General features: G+C 36.3%; 1 protein-coding gene across 1 annotated transcript in view; it reads right to left on the minus strand.

The window, feature by feature from the left end:
- Positions 1 to 23,731, minus strand: part of RICTOR (RPTOR independent companion of MTOR complex 2) — a 49,364-nt gene that overhangs the window by 21,841 nt on the left and 3,792 nt on the right. The window contains exons 2-17 of the mRNA XM_007951586.1: positions 19,317 to 19,399; positions 18,126 to 18,213; positions 17,375 to 17,465; positions 17,191 to 17,257; positions 16,977 to 17,057; positions 14,990 to 15,090; positions 12,142 to 12,307; positions 11,735 to 11,836; positions 11,579 to 11,625; positions 5,931 to 6,066; positions 3,686 to 3,885; positions 3,276 to 3,402; positions 2,497 to 2,661; positions 2,251 to 2,327; positions 1,722 to 1,800; positions 140 to 249 (exon numbers count right to left, since the gene is read on the minus strand). Of these exons, the coding sequence (XP_007949777.1) occupies positions 140 to 249; positions 1,722 to 1,800; positions 2,251 to 2,327; positions 2,497 to 2,661; positions 3,276 to 3,402; positions 3,686 to 3,885; positions 5,931 to 6,066; positions 11,579 to 11,625; positions 11,735 to 11,836; positions 12,142 to 12,307; positions 14,990 to 15,090; positions 16,977 to 17,057; positions 17,191 to 17,257; positions 17,375 to 17,465; positions 18,126 to 18,213; positions 19,317 to 19,399 (1,720 nt within the window). The remainder of the gene's footprint in view (positions 1 to 139; positions 250 to 1,721; positions 1,801 to 2,250; positions 2,328 to 2,496; positions 2,662 to 3,275; positions 3,403 to 3,685; positions 3,886 to 5,930; positions 6,067 to 11,578; positions 11,626 to 11,734; positions 11,837 to 12,141; positions 12,308 to 14,989; positions 15,091 to 16,976; positions 17,058 to 17,190; positions 17,258 to 17,374; positions 17,466 to 18,125; positions 18,214 to 19,316; positions 19,400 to 23,731) is intronic.

Below are 23,731 nucleotides of genomic sequence, written 5' to 3' on the forward strand. Positions count from 1 at the left end.
AGATCTTTTCTTTGCAGTGTAAGATAAAGAACACACAAGAAGTCAGAAAATGCTTTTTTTTAAATAATAACATAACAAATTGGCTCTAAATCTTGATATTGGAGGACCAGCAATAATTATTCCATTAACAGGACTGTACCTTTGGTTACTCCGACGGACGTAATTATCACCATCAATAGGCTTCCGGTAAGTAGTAAGTGCTTCATTAAGTTGTTCCTCAATCAAGTCAACATATTTTGAATTATATTCCTAGAAGATAATTTTGTTTTAGTATCATATAACAAAGCTCTGGTAGCATAGTGGCTAAGACACTTGCCTGCTAACCAGACGGCTGGCGGTTCAAACCCACCAGCCACTCCTCGGAAGGAAGGGTGGGCAATCCTACTTCTGTAGTGATACTGCCTCGGAAACCCAAGGAGGGGTCACTATGAGTCGGGTTTGACTCGACGGCACATAACAACAACAACAACAATGCTTAATGACGTACACTAAGTTTACAATATATCAGTTACCTATCATTATCTTAAAAGCAAAAAAATTACAAAAACGAAAAGAACATCTATTTAGGAAATTTTTAAAATTTTTGGGAAAAATACAGCAAGATAGTATGAATACAAAAGTTTTATCCTATCCAAAAGCTTTCCATCTATACTTTGTCTCTCACTTTCAATTAATAATTTGGGTCCAAATAAGTGAAAAAAGTGTTTTGGTTTTCATTTTGTCTGAGTCTCTTACCCAATCTTTTTTTAATAGCTCCATAAAGTTAATTCCTGAAGGTATTCACTAGGAACTTTAAAGCAGAAATTAATTGACTTCTATCATTTTAGCACACTGAATGATTATCTCTTTTCCCACTGATTGAAATAAGGCAAAATATAAATTGTTTCTTACTAAAACTTGAAAACCACACAGTATCCACTTGTTCTGTTCAAACAACTGCCTCTTGGTCTATGTACAGGTTCCTCATAAGAACAATTAAGTGTTCTGGAATTCCCATTGTTTGCAAGGTTATCCATAATTTGTTATGACACACACAGTCAAATACCTTAGCATAATCAATAAAACACAGGTAGACATCTTTCTGGTATTCTCTGTTTTCAGCCAAGAGCGAACTGACATTAGCAATGAAATAACTCATTCCATGTCCTCTTCTGAATCTGGCTTATATTTCTGGCAGTTCCCTGTCAATATACTGCTGCAACCACTTTTGAACTACCTTCAGCAAAATTTCACTTGCATGTGTTATTAATGTTATTGTTTAGTAATTTCTACATTGTGTTGGATCACCTTTCTTTGGAATGACCACAATATGGACATCTTCCAGTTGGTTGGCCAAATAGCTATCTTCTAAATTTCTTGGCATAAACTAGTGAGGGTGTCCACCACTGCATCCATTTGCTGAAACATTTCGAAGGGCTCCCATCAATTTCTGATGCCTTGATTTTTGCCAATTCCTTTATTGCAGTTTGGACATCTTCCTTCAATACTATCCGTTTTTGATCATATACTACCTCCTGAAATGGATGAATGCTGACCAATTCTTTTTGGTATATAAGTACTAGTAATTACACAGAATTTAGGACTTGACTTTATATGAATGACTATTAGAACATTTCATCTCATGAGCTGCAAAATCTTGATGATATAAAAAAATCATCCTCTAAGTACACAAATTTCCCAAGATAAAAACATAAATTAAATCTTATTTATTGAGAGGTTACCTTGTGCCATTTTTCCAATTGTTTTGCTACAAAACCCCTTTCATTCAGATAGGAAAATCCTTTTGGAATAGAGAGAAATCTGTAAATTAAAACAGTGGTTTAACATTGAGTTCAACAAAAAAAATTTGTGCTAAATTACCTGACACAAAAAATTTAAGGAGTTGTAAGAATTAAAGAATGGTTCCCTCCTAAAATTAAAAGGTCAACTATAACTTACTATAATTTCAATCACAAATAAATTTGCACAATTCTTTGCAAATATACACCAACCTAACAAAGAGAAAAGAATGTCAAAAAAGCATAGGGAAATAATAAATGGGGGGGAGGGGACACTGAGACAAACAATAAAAAGACAAAATACTAGAATATTAAAAGATTTCCAAAATTCTAAAATGGGCCTTTATCAGAAATTAAAAGGGTAAACTTCTAGAGTGCTTCCTGTTCAGATTTAAATTTAACTTTAATGTCTTCTGCCTAAAGAAAGCACAACTGAGAGCAGAGGTACATGAAAAATTTACTTAAAATTTACCTCAGGAGGAGAAGCAAGCCTTTGTCTCCAAGATGAGATAAAGCTGGCTTCATCTGAATAAGAGCATGGAGATTGGCCTAAAATAAATGAGCATTAGGCAAATTAACAACTACACAAAGGTAACAAATTCTTCATTTCAAAGATGCCTATGTAATAAACATTATAATCTCATATAATTATCTATTAATATTGAAAAATTTAAGAAAAATTCATATTTAAGTATTTCAACATAAAAAAACCCTTCACCTTGTCTTCACATGCTTCATCAAGGATATCAAGAGCTTCAGAGGAGATCGTTTTGTTTTTATCGTGCAGCTGTGTCACGAGTAACTCAATTCCCCAATTACTGAAGAATTCAACATTAGCTCTCAATAATACCCTTAAATGTTTTGTTGCATACAGCCTACAGGCCTATAAAGAAACATGAAAATATTAAAAAAATAAACCAACAGACAAAAAAGTTTTATCATGGACAGAGCCTACTTGATTTTGTTTTGGGACAGTTCTGCCACTTTCAAAGGGCAGAAAAACTGAAACTGATAATCTGGTCCTTGATATGAATTTTTTTGTGTGCTATGTAAAATAAAACTAAACTAAACACACTTACCTTTCTATCTAGCTGCTACTTCACCTTTATATAAAAATGTGAATCCTATATAGATTTCCTTCCTATCCAAAACCAAACTCACTGCCATTGAGTCGTTTCTGGCTCACAGTGACCCCCACTGTGTTTCCAAGACTGCAAATCCTTATGGAAGCATCATCTTTCTTCTATGGAGTGGCTGGTGGGTTTGAACCAGTGATCTTTGATTAGCAGCCAATTGCCTTAACCACTATATAGCTCTATACAGAGTTCCTTAGAGGAACTAAAATTCTAAAGTAACCTTAAATTCTATCACATATTCTTTTTTTATTAATATTTTTTTAATTAATATTAACCAATTAATATTACTTGGTTAAAGTCTATGAAGTATTGACTAAACTGGTTATATAAAATACAATTTTATTGGGTATGTTATACTCACATCAGTGGCTGCAGTTAGGATTTTGGAAAGGATAACTCTAGCCAATCCATCTCTGCTATAGTCCAAGCTAGAAACTGTCAGTTTTAGTAAATGATCTTGGTTTTTCAAGGAACATAGGTTAAGGAGACTAAAGAAAGGATAAGAATAACGAATTAGAAATTACTATATTAATTTACTAAGTCAACACATATTTATTAGTTCCCAATATAAATAAAACATTTTCAAAAGCATTTAATGATAAATATCACATAAAGAATATAAAAACATCAAGTCATCTCTAATTAAAGTTCTTTGTATTTGAGTAATACTTGTCAAATATACATGTACAGACTAGAAAGCATATCCTTTTTGACCACATTTTTTAAAAAAAGTTTATGTACATACTAGAAACAGAATGTATAACTGCTCACCATTGAAATACACTGCATTTTTCCAGCATTTTGACTCCATGAGGGTTGCAAGAAAGTGTTCCAATAAATAAAAAGTAGTGTTGACTAAGGGTAGTCAATAAACCATTATTTTGAAGACTTCTTTCAGGTTTCATTCCAGATGAGGCATTGAGCCACTGAACAATATCCTTTACTAGATCTTCTAAATATCCTTGCCCATCCTAAAAGAAATACATTGTGGTAAGTGTGGGAAAAGCAATTAAGGAATATAAACAGAAAAACCAACTTCAATCAAGTGTAAAAAATATTTAACGATAATGATGATGTTTCTAACAACTGCTGCTAATGACTGAGTATGTTTTATTTTCAATCCCATTCATTCATCACAAGGCCACATGGAAATGAAATTATTTTCCATTTTACAGACAAGTAAAACAACTATTTTAGAGGGCAAATAACTTGCCCCAAATCACAAAACTAAACCAAAAAAACCAAATTCACTGCCGTCAAGTCAGATCTGACTCACAGCGACCCCTCCTTGGGTTTCTGAGGCAGTGTCACTACGGAAGTAGATTGTCCAATCTTCCTTCAGAGGAGTGGCTTGTGGGTTTGAACCGCCAGCCTTCTGGTTAGCAGTCAAATGCCTTAGGCACTATGCCACTGACTAGCCGGTGACTAATTCAGGATTAAATCTTTTGCAGCAGATTTTCCCAGTGCAATACGTAATCTGATCTCTTGACTGCTACTTCCATTGGTGTTAATTATGTATCCAAGTAACATGAAATCCCTGACAACTTCAGTTTTTTTCCCATTTACTGTAATGTCATTTATTGGCCCAGTTGTGAGCATATTTGTTTTCTTTATGTTGAGGTGTAATCCACAATGAAGACTATAGTCTGATCTTTATCAGTAAGTGCTTCAAGTCATTTTCCCTTTCAGCAAGCAAGGCTGTGTCATCAGCATATTGCAGGCTGTTAATGAATCTTTCTCCAATCTTGATGCCATGTACTTCTTTATATACTTCAGCCTTTAGAATGATGTGCTCAGCATACAGATTGAATAAGGATGGTAAAGGGATACAGCCTGATACACACCCTTCCTGTTTTTAAACCATGCAGTATTCACAACTACCTCTTAGTCTATGTACAGGTTCCTCATGAGCACAATTAGGTGTTCTGGAATTCCCATTCTCTGCATTGTTATCCATAATCTGTTATAATCCACATAGTCAAACGCCTTTGCATAGTCAATAAAACACATGCAAACATCTTCCTGGTGTTCTTTGCTTTTAGCCAAGATCCATCTGACATCAGCAATGATATTTCTCATTCCACATCCTCTTCGGAATTCAGCTTGAAATTCTGGAAGCTCCCTGTCAATATACTGCTACAATCATTTTAAAATTATCTTTAGCGAAATTTTACTTGCATGTAATATTAATGATATCATTTGATAATTTCCACATTCTGGTGCATCACCTTTCCTTGGAATGGGCACAAATATTGATTTATTCCAGTCTGCTGCCAGGCAGCCATCTTCCAAATTTCTTGGCTAAATGATTAAGTGCCTCTAATAGTCATGAGTTTGCTGAACCACCTCAGTAGATAGTCTGCCAATTCCTGGAGCCTTGTTTTTTGCCAGTGCTTTCAGTGCAGCTTGGACTTTTTCCATCAATACTATTGGTTCTTGATCACATGCTTTGTTGTTATGTCCTGTCAAGTCAGACCTGACTCATAGAGACCCCTCCTTGGGTTTCTGACGCAGTATCACAATGGAAGTAGATTGCCCAACCTTCCTTCCGAGGAGTGGCTGGTGGGTTTGAACCGTCAGCTTTATGGTTAGCAGTCAAGTGCCTTAGGCACTAGGCTACCAGATTATATGCTATACCTCCTGAAATAGCTGAATGTTGACTAATTCTTTTTGGTACAGTGACTCTGTGTATTCCTTCTATCTTCTTTTAATGCTTCCTACATCATTCAATATTTAGCCTATAGAATCCTTCAATATTGCAACTCAAGGTTTGAATTTTTTGTTTTCAATTCTTACAGCCTGAGAAATGTCAACCGTGTTCTTCCCTTTTGGTTTTCTAACTCCAGGTCTTCGCACATTTCATTGTAAGACTTCCTCTTCTTAAGCCACTCTTTGAAATCTAAATATAGTATATATAGAAATTCACAAGGAGTAGCTAAACACAGCTGAAGAATTGGGGAGGAGGACTGAATTGAAAAAAAAAAAAATTGCTCTGGAAAATACTTAAAGTGCCTACCTCTTCAGATTCAAGAAGAAATTCTGTAAACTGGCACCCCACAACTGTGAGCTGCTTGGACTTGGCAAAATCCAGATCTAGGTTGGCATATAATTTACTGCTGGGCTTGTAAAAATAAAGTAGCCTTCGTACAAACCTGAGATCAAAATCAAATTAGCAACAAAGTAAGCAAATGCAAATAATTATTTGAGCATCTTATCTACAGCTTATGATGTTACAAGTCTGTGAATAGGATTGTGGTCTAAACCAGTGGGGTAAACAGCATGAAACTTAATAAATAAATGTGAACAATTCATAAAAAAGGAACTTCAGTGTAAAGGATGCTTTTGTGCAATAAGACTTTTACAGTGAAACACCGAAATAAGAGACAGTGGAGAAAAGAAAATGCGGATAGAAGATGAGGCTGGATAAATACGAGGAAGCTGGCTGGACATAAATCATTTAAATGTTCTTTTATTTCATGCTATGAAGAACTTTGTCCCATGCTTATATAAAATAACTTTATACTAGATAATTATAAGGACATGTTACCACAATATGATTCTGTCAGTTTTTCACAATTAGGCAAAAGGCCAAATATAACAGCTATACATAAAATTTATACAACTAAATTTATGAAGGATATAATTTATGATATTTAAAAGTTCTTAGGAAAAAAAAAAAAACTCACTGCCATTGAGTCGGTCCTAACTCATAGCGACCCCTCCTTGGATTTTCGAGGCCATATCTCTACGGAAGTACATTGCCCAAACTTCCTTCCGCGGAGTAGCTGGTGGATTTGAACCACCAGGCTTCTAGTTAGCAGTCAAGTGCCTTAGGCCCTACACCACCAGAACTCCTAAAAGTTATAGTATTCAATATCATGTTCTAAGCTTCTATTTAATTTCATGTACTACAATCAAATTCAATAGATGTGCCAGGTCCAGTATTAGGAATTTTGGGAAAAAAGGTGAATGAGACATCATTTCTGTACTCAAGGAATATGAAAAGTTAATGCTTTGTTTCTTAATACCAGTGTAATTTATATTTTGTATATTTCTCAGTACAGTACAGATATTAAGTTAGGTATCATAAATATAATAATAGAGTCAAATAATCCTTCTCAAAAATAAAATAAGGCCCTCTAGGCCATGTGATCAATACTGGTTGGTTAGTCTAAACTCAGAGGAAGTAAAAATTCCTGGGTATACTAGAGTACAGCCTAGTTGCTTGAAGCATTTTATATGCTATGGGCATTGATCTGTTTCATAAATGGTGAAGAGAACACTGACTGGTTAAGGGGAGAATGAGGAGTAGGAAGAAAGGATAGCTTTCCAAAGACAGATACAAGTAGAAGGAGAATCAGAACACTGAGAAAGGCCAACTATTTTGTGAGGGAAATACTACATCCTTATTATGTCATCCTTATAATATTACCTCAATTTTAGAAAGTTTTATCTTAACTACTTCATCTGTTCCATATCTATCACCAGAATGTAAATATCTAGAAAAAGATTTAGCTGGATTTAGATTTCTTATAAAAAGACTCTATATAAGAAGGGAAATGTACCAAATGTGAGTGATCAACATGGTGGTACTGAGGAAGAGGAAGACATAGAGAGGTGCATGGGAGGTACATGCAACAAAGATGAACCCTTTTGCACATACAGTACTGTATTGTCAGTGAAGGCAAACATTGATATATGGGTGGACAGATGGATGGGCAGGCTTAACTATTAGGTATGTCCATGCAGGGAAGAGTGATGGCCCAAGATCATGTATAGGGTTGTCAGACAATGTTTCAGTGTATTTCAGACAGTGTATTTGTATGTTCTATAAGAATTCCCAGGTACATAGTAGAGCTGACAAGGGACAAGGTTGTAGTCACTTCTTGGCCACAGCCAGCTGCCACAGGGAACAAGCAGCTGGACCTATGAGCTCGGGACCATAGTCGCAGGGGACATCAAGCTCAATTGGCATAACATACTACACAAAAACACTGTTCCACATGCTACTTTGGTAGTAGCGACTGGGATCTTAAAATCTGGCAAGTAGCCATCTAGATGTAACAATGGGTCTCTCTTTGGCTAGAGCACAGAATAATGATACAGATACAAGTAGAAGGAGAATCAGAATATTAAGAAAGGTCAACTATTTTGTGAGGGAAATACTATGTGCAATGTAGTAAATTGCCTGGTATGGCTTTTCTAGCCATAAGTCTTTGTAAACTCCGTGGTGGAATTTCCATGAGTAGCTCGATTGTTAAAGTTATCCACCTGGGATATTTCTGTTGAGAGTGGTGCAAAGCAATCTTCTAGGAAGTTCTCTCTTAGGTGTATAGAATTCTGATGTTAGGATTGGTTAGTTTGGTCACTCTGCCAGGCTCAAAAGAAGCCCTACTAGAGGCAGAAGGAGTCTCTCTGACTGTTGGCTGAGAAAGACGTGCTACTGAGAGAAATGCACTCCTGAGAGACACACACGTGCTGAGAGAGAGATGTGAGAGACATGCATTGCTGAGAGAGAGACTAGTGGCTGCTAAGTGAGACAGCTGGCTGCAAGAGACCAAGTGGATTTCTGAACTTGAATTGCAGCCTGTTGCTTCCCTAATAAACCCCATAAGCTGTGAGTTGTGTGTGGCCACTACAGTGAATTATCAAACCCAGCAGAGAGGTGATGGGTGCTGCAGGAAGAAGGGTTGGTATCAGGGTTGGTGAAAGGGCTGGAGGGAGGCAGCATGTCTGGCCTCGCAGAAATAGGCCTGCAGGTACTGATGGTAATTCTGTCTTCCTCTTGTGGGGTTAGAGGACATCAGAAGATGTGGCCTTCCTGCCCCTTTGGCAGTTGGTGTCAGAAGCAGGATTCATTGCAGTGGCTCCAGACTCATAGAAGCACGGAACATTGTAAAACAAAGAAGGGAGGGGCCTGGGAAGTGAAACTTTGGATTCTCAGGTGGTTACTTTGGTAGGTGTTACCTATTAAAGGAGATAATTGATCCAGAGGCTAGGGCTTTTGGTTACACCCAGCCAAAGGCCCAAGGCCGTATATATAGAATGGGAAGATAATCAAAGGAAGAGATGAACATGGAATGTCTTATAAAGGATTATGTGTTTTAGATTATGTGTTTATCTGAATGTACTAAGGGTATTGAATGTTCTCTTATCTGGTTGTACATTAGAAATGATTATGGGGTGTGCATAACAGAGAGTATGTAAGTCTGCCTTCAGCTGATACTTGATTGGACAAGTTAAAAGGGGAAACAGAATTTGACCAGCAAAAACACAGGCTTTTGTTTCAAGCCCTGCATGTAGAATACTAGGGGCTTAGGTAGAAAACCTGAGTCCCAACCAGAGCTACTGAGAGAACAGAAGATCTGCATTTGAAGACAGGACCTACAGGAAAAGAAAAATGATTGCTTGGCTTTTTTGAATTTTGAGCGAGCAGATAGGCTTTGGATGTATCGAGACAGGAAAGTCATTGTCCATGAGAGAAACCCCTTCCAGGACTGAAAGTTAAAGGAAGCCAGTGAGTAGCAGGCTTGTATATTACTCACTTGTGACCACCCGGGTTCACTTGAGTGGAAATGGGGTAAGATCAGCAAAGAAGAAACAGGCTGAGTTTGGTACTCTTTGAACTAGGCCACAGAAGCTGGGGATGAGAGTAAGGGCTGGCTGGTCTGAAGTACAAGAAGTTGTGAGCCTATAGGCATTGAAATAGTCCCCAAGGACTGAGACTGTGAGAGAAGGTGCTGGCTGGTCTAAATGAAGGGAAGAGTGTGACTCCCAAACTTGGCAGCTGGTACCCATGACCTAGCTGGGATGGGTAGGGCTGAGCTGACCAGAACCTGACCAAACAAAGAGGAAGATATTTGACACTGAGCTGGTGTTAAGATGCTGCAATTTGATTGCTTGCATTGGGTTGGACTTTGCTTATTTATGGATGCAGATGTCCAAAGTTTCCAAGCAGAAGAGAAGATTCTTCAAAGAGAAAGGAACATGCTTGTCTCCTCACAGTACTGGTTTGATAGAGAGGGGCAAATTAGAAGTTGGCTATCTAAAACACGGGAATATAAAGGCATTATGTGGCTGGTTTACATGCTTTCATGGGTGTGGTTACTCTTAAACTGATGGTGAAAGGGGTGTTAATTTTTTAAGCATAAAAGGGAAAATGGTTAGAAAAGCCAGGGGGTGGCCTGCGGTATAGTAAATTACCTGGTATGGCTTTTCTAGCCATAAGTCTTTGTAAATTCCATGGTGGAATTTGCTATGAGCAACTGAGTGCTCCTGATTGTTAAAGTTATCCACCTGGTGTATTTCTGTTGAGGGTGGCAAGAAGCAATCTTCTGGGAAGTTATCTCTCAGGTGTATGGAATTCTGATGTTGGGATTGGTTAATATGGCCACTCTGCCAGGCCCAAAAGGGGCGCTCCTAGAGGCAGAAGGAGTCTCTCTGACTGTTGGCTGAGAGAGATATGCTGCTAAGAGAAATGCACTCCTGAGAGAAACATACTTGCTGAGACAAATGCGAGAGACATGTGCTGCTGAGAGAGAGACGCAACAGACATGTGCTACTGACAAACATGAGAGATACTCACTGCTGAGAGAGAGACACAAGAGACACGTGCTGCTGAGAGAGAAACTGCTGGCTGCTAAGTAAGATGGCTGGCTGCAAGAGAACGAGTACATTTCTGAACTTGAATTATAGCCTGTTGCTTCCCTAATAAACCCCATAATCTGTGAGTTCTGTGTGGCCACTGCAGCAATTTATAGAATCCAGCAGAGAGGAGGTAGGTGCTGTAGGAAGAACAGTTAGTATCAGGGTTCATGAGAAGGGAGGCAACATGTCTGGCCTCGCAAGAATAGGTCTAGGCCTACTCATGGTGATTCTGTCTTCCTCTTGTGGGGTTAGAGGAGGTCAGAAGATGCAGCCTCCCTGCCCCTTTGGTAGCATGGAAAGAATTAGTCCAAGCAACTGGTATACCATGTGATCCTCAGCCTATATGACTATGAGACCAGAACTAAAGGGCGCCCAGCTACCACTGTCAATTACTCAGAGAGGAATCTATATAGGAGATCCTGGATAGACTAGAAGCACAATGTGCAACAAAACTCAAAATCATTAAAAAAAAAAAAAAAAAAAAGGACCAGGTTTGTTGGTCTGATAGAGCCTGATAGAACCACTAAGACTATGGCCCCTATCTGCCCTTCAGGTCTGGAATTGAACCCATACCTGTGGCTTCCAGCCAAACAAAAGACAGGCATATGAGCTGAACATTTACATTAGGTAGATACACTCCTTGGAGAAATCAGTCATGGGAGAAGGGCAGCGAATGCACAGGGAGACAGCTTGTGGGGCAGAAGTGCATGGGAGGGAGGGACACAGGGAAGAGGTAACTATGGGGAGGAAGTGGGAGGGAAGCTGTTGCACTGTGGGAAATTGCAGTCAATGTCATGAGACAAAGTGTGTGTGAATTGCTGTATGCAAAGTGAATTTGCTCTGTAAACTTTCACTCAAATCACAATAAAAATTAAAAAAAGAAGACTATATAAAAACTTATTTATATACTTATTGAACTTTACATTAGAACACCAATTATCATTTTTAGCAGGCAATAGGTATAATATAATTGAAATCTAAGTTCTTTAAATTTAAATGCAAATAGTTCTTACATACCTGTGCAACTGTTCATCTTTATAGTTTCTTAGATTTACATTTGGCCACTGGAAAAACATAATATATTATGTACATATTTATCAATTCTCAAACAGCTAGAAAGATAATGACTACAAAATAAGGATAATCAAGCCATCATCATAAAGAGGTATATACCTTAAGAATGGTCCCTATGAGATTCCAATTCCAATCAAGATTCTCTTTATGTTGAAGGACTTGACTATCTCTAAGGTTCATTAAAAGTGCTTCCTCTGTATCCTAAAATCATCAGAAAACAAGGAAAATTAAGGCAAACTGTCCTCATATCACCATACCAAATCCGAACTTTTAAAACAAAAAGAAAGATTTTTCATTTAAGAAGAGACTGTTGAGGTTTTTTAACCATAAAAAGTTAGTAAAATAAAGCCCTAAAATGCCTACAGTCACTGTAAAACTTGGAAGCCATTCGAAGTCTATATTCATGAATAACATAATAAACCTATTCAAGTACACAAACACTTAAGTGCATTGGTTAAGAATTAGGAAATGGTTTTAAAGTTAAAATTGCAATTTCATGTCAGGACCTTAAGAAAAAATATCTCTTTCTGAACTCGGAGATATTGATCCCGTTTCTGGTGTGTTGCAATTGCTTTCTGAATAATGTGATCTAAATGAAGGCTGTAAGGCTTAGGTCCTCGTTTCTTCATTTCATGGAAGCGTTTTAAGCAGTTCAAGGCTGCACTGGCTCGCCTAATGAGAAAACAAATTCAATTAATACAATAGCAAGACTAATATAATTTTTAAAATATTACTGTGGCAAATTATTAAAGCTACAAGTCAAGGTAGAGAGTATTACTAAAAAAAAGTGGATTACTTAAATTTGAAACCACTCCTCCCCCAAAACAATCAAGAACACTGCTGATGTGTATGAAGAAACACTATTTAGACGCATTTAAACATGTCTTCACCAACCTTTTCTTCCTCAACGAGCAGTTTTTTGTATAATGCTTTTAAGAACTTCTTCCATAAGTCAGTTCTTAGTAGCCATGAGTCGATGAACTCATGGAGACCCCGTGTGTGCAAAGCACAACTGCTCATAGGGTTTTCAAGGTTGGGAAGCAGATCACCAGGGGGATCTTCGTACTTCAGAGGAGCCTCTGGGAGTTTATAGTCCAGCGTTTAACCATTTGTGTCACTTAGGACTCCTTCAGAAACTCAGCTTCTTATATTTTCTCCTGAAAGTTTTAAAGCTTGGCCTTTTTACATTTAAATTTTAAAACTACCCACAACTGATTTTTGTTTATGGTAAGAGGATGAGATATAATTTCAACGTCTCAAAAAAAGGATAATCAGTGATTATGAAAAATCTCTGTTTTCTCCACTGATCTATAACTGTAAATGGTATATTTTTTAAAATTATGTTTAATTCCTTGTTGTGAAGCATCTTGGAAAAATTTTTTAACAATTAACTATCACCATCAAAACTTATGGTGAATATTAATCAGATTTAGAATTTAAAAATGTCATTGTTGTTAGGTGCCATCAATTTAGCTCCAACTCATAATGATCCTACGTACAACAGAACAAAACACTGCCTGGTCCTGCGTCATCCTCACAATCCTTGCTATTCTTGAGCCCATCATTGCAGCCACTGTGTCAATCCATCTTTTTGAGGGTTTCCCACTCAACAATTTGAAATGTGCTCAAATAGGCAAACATTTAGTCTTAGTTGTTGTTGTTATGTGCCGTCGAGTCGGACCTGACTCAAAACAGTAAGCTTTATAGAGAGCTTACTGAGTTAATAAAGACCATTTTAAGAGAACTATTATTATTTAATATTATCACTATCATTGCTTATTATTTAAAGATCTCTTTAAAGTGTTAAAAAGCAAAGATGTTTCTTCAAAGATTTAAGCATGCCTGACCTAAGACATGGTATTTTTAATAGCCTCATATGCATGCAAAAGCTGGACAATGAATAAGAAAGACCAAAGAAAAAATGATGCCTTTGAATTAGGGTGTTGGTGAAGAATACTGAATATATCATGGACTGCTAGATGAAAGAACAAATCTGTCTTGGAAGAAGTACATCCAGAATGCTCCTTAGAAATGAGGAAGGAGAAACTTCACCTCACACTTTTTCTTCATGGTATCAGGAGGGACAAGTCCCAGGAGAAAGACATCATGCTCAATAAAGTAGAGGGTTAGTGAAAAAAGAGGAAAATCCTCAAAGAAATGGACTGCACAGTGTCTGCAACAACATAGCAATGGCTGTAAGGATGACAGGGGACGAGGCAGTGTTTCATTGTGTTATATAGTTGCTATGTTGTCATGTTGACAGCACCTAACAACAATGTTATTACTGGAATTCTGGAGGTAAATTAGAATTCCTGATAAATCTTGAAATTAATGACCAAAAGCTGACCCAGAGTTTAGGTATACCAGGCTTTGAGAAAGTACATTTTCTACCAGGAAACTACACAAATAAAAGCTGAGAACTACTATTACTGACATAAGCCAACAGCCAGAACTCATATGGTCCCTGATGATCTCAGTTTGTAATACAGCTTCAAGGTGATAAACAATAGTATTTTCAATGACATAATTAAAATTAATAAATAACCAAATAGAATGTTATTTATTTATATTAAGGCCCCATATGTATACTTCTATATTAATAAAGCTGACTAAACTTTTAGACAATATAATTATTAATAAAGATCCATAGTTTCAAATCGCTAACAAACCACATTTCAAAATTATCAAGAAAAAAAGATAATGTGTGCACATTTACAAATTTTCCTGATCATAATGGGGGAAACCCCAACCCTAGACACAATCTCTATCAAATCAAAAAAATTTCTGTTAATACTTCCCAATCAAGCTCCTGCATCTTCACCTTTATTCAACAGTTATTAGCACTGGAACACTAGCAAAACTACAGAATGTATTATTCTACTTCCGTTTATAAATTCTTTGTTTGCAATATCTCCTTCAGTACTAAGAGTTCAGCTTACCACTTTGCCAATAGTGCAAGTTACTAAATGCAACTACTTTTCATCACAGATCTAAGGGAATATATCGTTGGGTTTTTTGGTTTCTTAATTTGAAATAACTCACAGGCACATGACAAAAGAGCCTGAATTGCCACTAAACACATAAAATAATCCAAGAAGACTGCAATCAAAATTTTTAGTGATCTGGCAGAAGTTTACATCCTCATCTAAAAGCATGCTACAAAAATGTGACTTTGCTATGTTTTTAAACTTTGTCGCTTAAAACAGAAATGACTAAATATTAATTTTCACTCTTTTCTATAAGGCTTTCCTAAAAGAATTTCCAAGTATAACTTAAATATACTCCTTTTTTAAAAAAAAGAAGGGCATTTTTATGATTATCAAGTGTAAACTTGGCTACCTCACTGATACTTACAGTCTTTTTTCCTTGGGGATATCAAAGGATGCAGCCATATTCATTAGGGTTGGTAAACAGTGCAAATGATGGCTATGCGAATGAGGAAGAATTGTGTTTGCCTAAAATGAAACATGTAATGTTTCGGAAAAAGGAAGAGTTTGTTACAGATATGACATTATAATTCAAGACTACTAAAGATACTGAATAGAAGCTTTAATCCTGAAATTAATTGAATTGTTTCTTTTCTATGGATACATCTTATTTACCATTTTTGGCTTATCTGTTTTGAACAAAGGTAAGATATAACAAGTATAAGATCACACTATATCAATATCACTAAATATCACAGATCCTATATTTCAATATTAAGCCGATTAAAGTTAAATTTAAGTAATCTAAAAGGATTACATCAAAACTTAGATTTGGTGCTACAATGTTAAAAATAACATTTAAAATGCTAGATGCAATATCACTAACTTATGAGATGGCTCTTTAAATTTTAAAAACTACCTTCTCAAACTAGGTTTGTCTCATATACCAAGAAACTTTAACCAGATTATTAGTTCCTGCTTTCTAAACAAAATCCCATTACCAAATGCCTTTCTACCAATGAAGATAAGTAAAGCAATTAAATGTGGAAGTCAGAAGATTTAAGTATAATAAGCTTATACCCTTTATCATTAGTGAGTTAAAAATGCTATACCCAAAATGACCAGCTTTTAACATTTCAAGAGAATTACAGAATTCTGATTTATTGGACAAAGGAGAAGGGTAAAATGTATGAAATAGGTTACTTCATATAAAAGTAATTCTGATTATGAATATTCTTATGAGAAATACTGTCTTAAGTATTAAACTAAAAATAATCAGACTTGAGAGTCTGCAGACACTACTGAATTTTTTCACAAATGGGCTGAATGGGGACAGCAAATGGCTAAATAATTCATTGAAACAAAGAGACAATTACCATTATACTATTTTAACTGTCTTTATTTCACTCACACAGCCCATTGCTACATGAAAAACAGGAAAAGAAATGGAGAAAACAACACCAAAAACAAAACACTATGCCAAAAAGACAAATCATAACCTATAATTTAAAAAGATCTGCAACAGAATTAACTGCTTCCTTATCTTGTTTAAAGTAGTTCTTTTCATTTAGTATTTTATTAATCAGTACAACACAATGCAACGCACAGTCGTGGAGTCAGATCCGACTCATAGCAACCCCTCCTTGGGTTTCTGAGGCAGTATCACTACAGAAGTAGATTGCTCAACCTTCCTTCCAAGGAGTGGCTGGTGAGTTTGAACCACCAGCCTTCTTGCTAGCAGTCAATGCCTTAGGTACTACGCTACGAAAGCTCCTTTATTAGTCAGTAGGTGACCTAAAAATAGATTTTCTCTCATGTAAACTTAGAGTCCTCCCCCTCCCCAGACACTGTTTGGTTTGCTGGAAATAGAGATTGGTCAGATTACTTTCCTAGTTTCTGGTTTCCAGAAGTTTTACTGATGTCATAAAATTATGGCATTAAAAAATATGTATTCCCATTCCCTAAATGAAACAAACTGCAAGCGTACAAAGTATATGGTTTTCAAACAAGGTAATTTTAATTTTGCCCAAAGCTCTCAAAAGTTCAGGTGCTGACTGTCGTATATCCATTCCATTACTAGCTGGTTGAGGTAATACCTAGTTTTGTTCTTTCTTGCTTTTTAAGTAGGAAGTCTTTCTGACAGAGAATAAGATTCATAGGACTCAAAAGGTTACACTTTGCATATAAAAGTCAAAATTCGTTATTTTTTATTTTCTGTATTTTTTTTTATTTATACAACCAGCCAATACATCTATTAACATACAAGGCATCAGGGCTCTTTTTAATGTGAAGTCAAACATTCATAAAAAATAGTAATTTATTTTTTGAGATAATAAACTTACCCTGTTAAAATAGCCTGTTTTATAAATTAAAACAGAAGTAAGAAATGTATAATCAGAAGTTGCTAAACTTACCATATGTAAAAGCTCTCCTAAAAGAATGGTAGCTCGAACTGAGATATGATCATCACTGTTTGTTATCACTTCAACCAAACCCTTCGAAAATAAAAAGAAAATGTCATTGCAGCAATAGGTATGAACACATTTATGTATCATGTCTATTGATCTTAAAGTATTTCATTAGAGAAAATACAACACAACACAATATAATTAGATTCATCAGTGTTACCTCTAAAAGTCCATTACGAATAAATGCAGAGAGTATCAATGCCAAATAATTATCCATGAGGTCTGGCCTAGAAATAAATAAACACAGCATAGAAACAGTTTATACAATATTTCATGTATTAGGTAATTTGATATAAAAATAGTAACTGTAATAAAATGGAACCATTTATATACATGAATTATACCTGGATCTGGCACGGTGAGGAAGAATAGTTTTTGCCTCGGCTGCTACAAATCCATCTGAAAGCCTCCAACTGTCTTGGAATCTACCTGGATCTAAATAATTAATATTCAGAGATTAAAAGATTATGCATCATTAAAACACTGCTGACAGGCATAGAACCATGGGGTAGTCAGTCTATAAAGAACTTTAAAAATGTTGGTTAAAAAAATTCATCAAGAAGACACAAACAAAAAACCTATTTAGGCTAATGTCCACTGATCTAACTTCCTTCATTTTAGGACCCAGGACTAAACTTGGCTAAAATAAAATAAGACAAAGATTTGGTAATTTCATTTGGGAATTACACATGTTTCTTAATGTCTCTTTCTTTCTTATCTTCTTATTAATTTCATTACTCATTTGCAAAAGCTAGGGTGATAAGGAAGAAATGAAATTTTTTTAGTTGAAGAAATTTATTTGAGTTGCATTTGTGGGAAATTGCAGTCAATGTCATAAAACAAAACTGTAATGTGAACTACTGTATGAAAAGTGAATTTGCTCTGTAAACTTTCACCCAAATCACAATTTAAAAAAAAAAAAAGTGTTTTTTTTAAAACATTAATTTCATGCCACAGTGATCCAGCAAGAAAAGAAACTGATGTTCCATATTTAGTTTTAGTTTGGTAATTTTCCTTTTAGAGATGGTCTCCATTAGATAAATCACTTTTAAAATTACAGTATGTGAACACATGCAAATGAACTTCAATACTCACCTACACTGAGCAGTGCTTCTATAAACTCTTCAGTCACAACAGGAAGAGGAAGACGAAATATATCATAAAGCACTTCAAGCAAACCTCGCTGGAAGGCAAACATATAAAGTTCATTTACTTTTATGGAATAAGTCTATATTTAAAGTTTTTTTTAAAAAAAATATAGTATTCACAGAATAAGGAAAATGATATATCAGACTTCTGTATTCTGGAAAACTACTGTATTAAGGCCTACATTGAATGCTTACTACACACACCATTTAATCTTTTCAACAAATTTTTATTAACCCTATTTTACACAGGTTTGAAGGTTAAAAGATTTGAAGGTTAAAAATAATTTGTCCAAGGCCATGAAACTATAAATAAAACCTAGAGTCAAAATCCAGTAAGCTAAACTCCAAAGACCATGCTCTTTTCCAACCTGGCTGAATTGTAAGAAGTCAACTGAATTGCCCCATCTTCTGCTCCTTGCTTATAATTCTTCCCCTAGATAATTACGTCCTTCCATTTTCATGACCTAAACATAATTATTTCAGTTTTTAAGCAAGGTTTGGTTTATATAAAAAAGCAGCAATGAAGGGGCAAAAATGAGGAACAAAATCAAAACAAAAAATATCTAAGCAAAGGGAAGAGCCATTTCAAAAGTTTTTTTTTTGTTTCCAAATTCAATTTTTTATAACTGTTTCATACAAAGTCTTACACACTCATGAATTTAGAATTATATCAATAAACATATAAAAATAATTCAATTTTAATAATAAAAACCACCATCTCAAACATAAAAACTCGTAACATATAAAAACTAAGCTGAAAAGCAAAAGATGCTGAAGTCTATATATGCTTTTTGCTAAACGTATTTTTATGTACCGCTTGAGCTCTACAATGAAAATCGATTCTTCTGTGTTGTCTGCATAATAAATAATTTTAACTGGAAACTTAATTAATAAAGTACAATATCAGGTTTTGTGGTTCTATTTTTGATAATAGCCATCATTCTGAACAGGAGCAGAATTGCAGAATTTCAAATCATTCATATTTCAGTTAGGGTTCAACTAGGCACTAAATATTTTTACACATTTATTTTAAATTCATGATAAAAAGCATCAAAGGAAGTATCTTTTTATACTAAATTTTTACAAATTAATTTCCTAAGAGCCCAGGGATAATACAATTACATTATTTTTTGCCTACCCGTATTTCCATATTTGGTATGCAAAGTACTCCAATTAGAGACTGTATCCCAGAATTTCCAGGTTTACATAAATTAATAATACCTAAAAAGGATAAAAATAAAAATTGTTAAGTTGGATGAAAAAAATTTCTACAGATATGTACCCATAAATATAAAATCTGTGATTTTTTTCCAGGCTAAATTATACTATTACATTACTTGGTTATTATCATTGACAATATAGTTCAAGGATTCGCTATTTCCCTACGATTAGACATTTAATACCAATAATTTCATCATTTAAATTCCTTCTTCTATTTATGCTTTATTGCCAAGAATTAAGGTTCATGAACCTACTGCCTCATACTCCCTTGTCTGCTGACTAATGATTCCAGGAGCAAGAATACTGGAAGGAATAAGACAGTGATCTATTATTTCCTTTGTTTAAAGCCTCTCAGCCTATAGCTTTGAAAAACTTGGTTTGAAGTTTATCTTTTAAAAGTTTAATTATAAAATTCACTAAATACGCGAAGAGTAAAACCAACAGACTTCAAAATAAATTACATGGATCAAAAATTTTTAAGCTACAGAACTGGATTAATAATTTTAAATATATTAAAATTATATTTCACAGAAGAAGATACATAAATACCCAACCAAAAATCAAAAACCAAACTTACTCCCGTTGAGTCGGATCCAACTCATAGCAACCCCTTCTTGGGTTTCCTAGGAAATATCACCATGGGAGTAGATTGCCCAATCTTCCAAGGAGTGGCTAGTGGGTTTGAACCGCCAGCCTTCTAGTTAGCAGTCAAATGCCTTAGACACTGTGCCACCAGAGCTCCCAAATGCTCAACAAGCTCATTTAAAGTGCTCAATATCATTAGTCATCACAGACATACAAATTACATTCACAATGAGTTATCACTACAGACCCATGAGAATGGCTACAATTAAAGACTGACAACACCAAATGTTGATGAGGATGTAGAGTAGCCAGAAATCATACACTGCTGACAGGAGCATAAAACATTACAAGTATTTTGGGAAGAAGTCTGGCAGCTTCTTGTAAAACTAAACATACACTCATCGTCACCCAACATTTCATTTCTGTATGTACACAAAAGAAATGAAAGCACATGTCCTCAAAAAGGCTAATACAAGACTGGGCACGGTGCCTTTTATTTAGAATACTCAAAACTGGAAACAGCTCAGGTGTTAACCACAGAAGAAGGACTAAACAAACTGTGGTATATTCACCCAGTTGAATACTAAAACCAAAAACCCACTACCATCAAATCAATTCTGACTCATAGCGACCCTATAGGGCAGAGTAGAACTGCTCCATAGGGTTTCCAAGGCTGTAAATCTTTACTGAAGGAACTGCCTCATCTTTCTCCCATGAAGCAGCCGGTGGGTTTGAATCACCAACCTTTTGGTTAGCAACTGAATATTTTAACCACTAATGGAATACTGTTTTTCTTGTTAGGTGCTGTCGAGTTGATTCCGACTCATAGAGATCCTATGTAGAACGAACGAAACAATGCCCAGTCATAAACAATCTTCAAAATCCTTGCTACACTTGACAAACCCATCGTTGCAGCCACTGTGTCAACCTATCTTGTTGAGGGTCTTCCCCTTTTTCCCTGACCCTCTAATTTACCAAGTGTGATAGCTGGAGTTGTGTGTCAACTTGGCTGGATCACAATTCTGAGTGGCTTAAGCAGTTGTGCTGTGGGTTACTCCCATGATGAGATTGGATGTATATGTTTAGAGCAGCCAATCCATTGAAAGGGAGTTTCCCTAGTGGTGTGGCCTGCTTCCAATATATCTACGGATATCCTGGGAAAAAGAGACACTCTTCTGTGGATCAGGATCCTGTCGTGCTGCCTACAACTGTCCGTGAGCGAACAATCCACCATTCAGCTTGGAGATCTTGGATTTGTAATTCACTGGAGTCAATAGCCCATATACTGCCTGTCAACCTTGAGCTCGTCAGCCCCTGCAGCTGCGTGAGTGAGGAAAAGCTTCTAACTTGATGTTTGATCCAAGAACTTGGGACTTGCTAGCTTCTATAAGTGTGTGAGCCATTTTCCTAAGATAAATGTCTCTTCCTCTCTCTCTCTAAGCTTTACTGGTTTTGCTTCTCTAGAGAACCTAGCCTAACACATCAAGCATGATGTTCCTCTCCAGGGAATGGTTCCCCCTGACCGCATGACCAAAATTGACGAGATGAAGTCTGACCATTCTCACTTACAAGGTGCATTCTGGCTACACTTTTTCTAAGACATATTTGTTCATTCCTCTGGAAGCCCATTGTATTTTCAGTATTGTTCAACAAAGGCATCAAAATCCAAAGATATCAACTCTTCTTCAGTCTTCCTTATTCACTGTCCAGCTTTCACATGCATGAGGTGACTGAAAATACCATGGCTTACGTTAGGCACACCTTAGTCGTCTAAGTGCCATCTTTGCTTCTTAATACTTTAAAGAGGTCTTCTGCAGCACATTTTCCCAATGTAGTACAATGTCTGATTCCTTGACTAGCAGCTGATTCAATGGGTATGGATTGTGGATCCATGTAAAATGAAATCCCTCACAATTTCAATCTTTTCTCTATTAATCATTATGGTGCTTATTGGTCCAGTTGTGAGGATTTTTATTTTATGTTGAGATATAATCAATACTGAAGACTACGGTCTTTGATGTTCATCAGTAAGTGCTTTAAGTCATCTTCATTTTCAGCAAGCAAGGTTGTGTCATCTGCATACTGCAGGCTGTTAATGAGTCTTCCTCCAAACCCAATGCCACATTCTTCTTCATATAATCCAGATTCTCAGGTTATCTGTTCAGCAAACAGACTGAATAAGTATTGTGAAAGCATACATCCTTGACACACACCCTCATTTTAAACCATGAAATTTCCCTTTGTTCTGTTCAAACAGCAGTCTCTTGGTCTATGTACAAGGTACTCATGAGAACAATCAAATTCTGTTCTGGAATTCCTATTCGTCACAATATTATCTATAATTTGTTATGATTTATACAGTCAAATGACTTTGCATAGTCAACAAAAGTAAACAATTTTCTGGTATTCTTTGCTTTCAGCCAAGATCTATCTGACATCAGCAATGATATTTCTTGTTCCTCATTCTCTTCTGAATCCAACTTGAATTTCTGGAAGTTCCCTGTCAATATACTGCTGCAACCATTTTTTCATTATCTTTAGCAAAATTGTACTTGCATGTGATATTAATGATACTGTTCAATAATTTCCACATTCTGTTGGATCACCTTTCTCTGGACTGGGCAGAAATACGGATCTCTTCCAGTTAGTTGGTCAGGTAGCTGTCTTCCAAATTTCTTGGCATAGGTGAGTAAGTACCTCCAGCACTGCATCTGTTTGTTGAAACATCTCAATGAGTATTCTATCAATTCCTGAAGCCTTGTTTTTTGCCAATTCCTTCAGTGCAGCTTGCACTTCTTTCACTAACAATGGTTGCTGGCTGCCCCCTGAAATAGAAGAACATCAACCAGTTCTCTTTAGTGCAGTGATTGTGTATTCTGTCCATATTCTCTTGAAGCTTCCCCCACCATTCAATATTTTATCCATGGAATCCTTTATATTGCAATTCAAGGCTTAATTTTGTTCTTCAGTTATTTCAGCTTCAGAAATGCCAAGGAAGTTCTTCCCTTCTGATTTCTAACTCCAGGTCTTTGAATATTTCACTACAATACTTTTATTTGTCTTCTTGAGCTGCCCTTTGAAATCTTCTGTTCAGCTCTTTTATCATTATTTCTTCCCTTCGCTTTAGCTACTTTCCATTCAAGAGCAAGTTTGAGAATCTCTTCTGACATCCATTTTGGTCTTTTCTTCCTTGCTTTTTTTTAATGCCCTTTTGCTTTCTTTATGTATGACTGTTCTGGATACCTAATGCCACTCTAACAAGAATATACCACAAATGGGATACCTGAACAAACAGGAGCTTATTCTCTTACAGCCTGGAGGCTTTAAGTCTGAGTTCAAAGTGCCAGGCTCTAGGGGCTCGGTGAAAACCCCTCGACCTTGGGCTTCAGCTCTGCCTCTTGCTCCCGGCCCACTGAAGCTAGAGGCATCTCTTCACTCAGGCAGCTACTGGCTGCTGAGACTGACAAGCCTAAGGTCGACAAATAAAATGGCACAGTCCTGATGTTACCAAACCACATGACAGGCTGCTGAACGACATGGCTACATGCAAGGTTCAAGCGTGCCATAAGCTAGAGACCATTCGCAAAGCTGTTTCTTATATACGGGAAGCAGACCACATCCCTAAAGCAGCTACTCAGCTGCTTGTGGTAGGTCCCACCACGGAACTGATTGCCAGTCTCATCATGGGGAATAACTACCACCAGCTGCCCAGCCACACAACCTGGCCCAGCCAAGGTGACACACAAA

Source organism: Orycteropus afer, unplaced genomic scaffold, assembly GCF_000298275.1.
Source record: "Orycteropus afer afer isolate SDZICR_OR568_19922 unplaced genomic scaffold, OryAfe1.0 scaffold00300, whole genome shotgun sequence".
In the NCBI taxonomy this organism is placed as follows: domain Eukaryota; kingdom Metazoa; phylum Chordata; class Mammalia; order Tubulidentata; family Orycteropodidae; genus Orycteropus; species Orycteropus afer.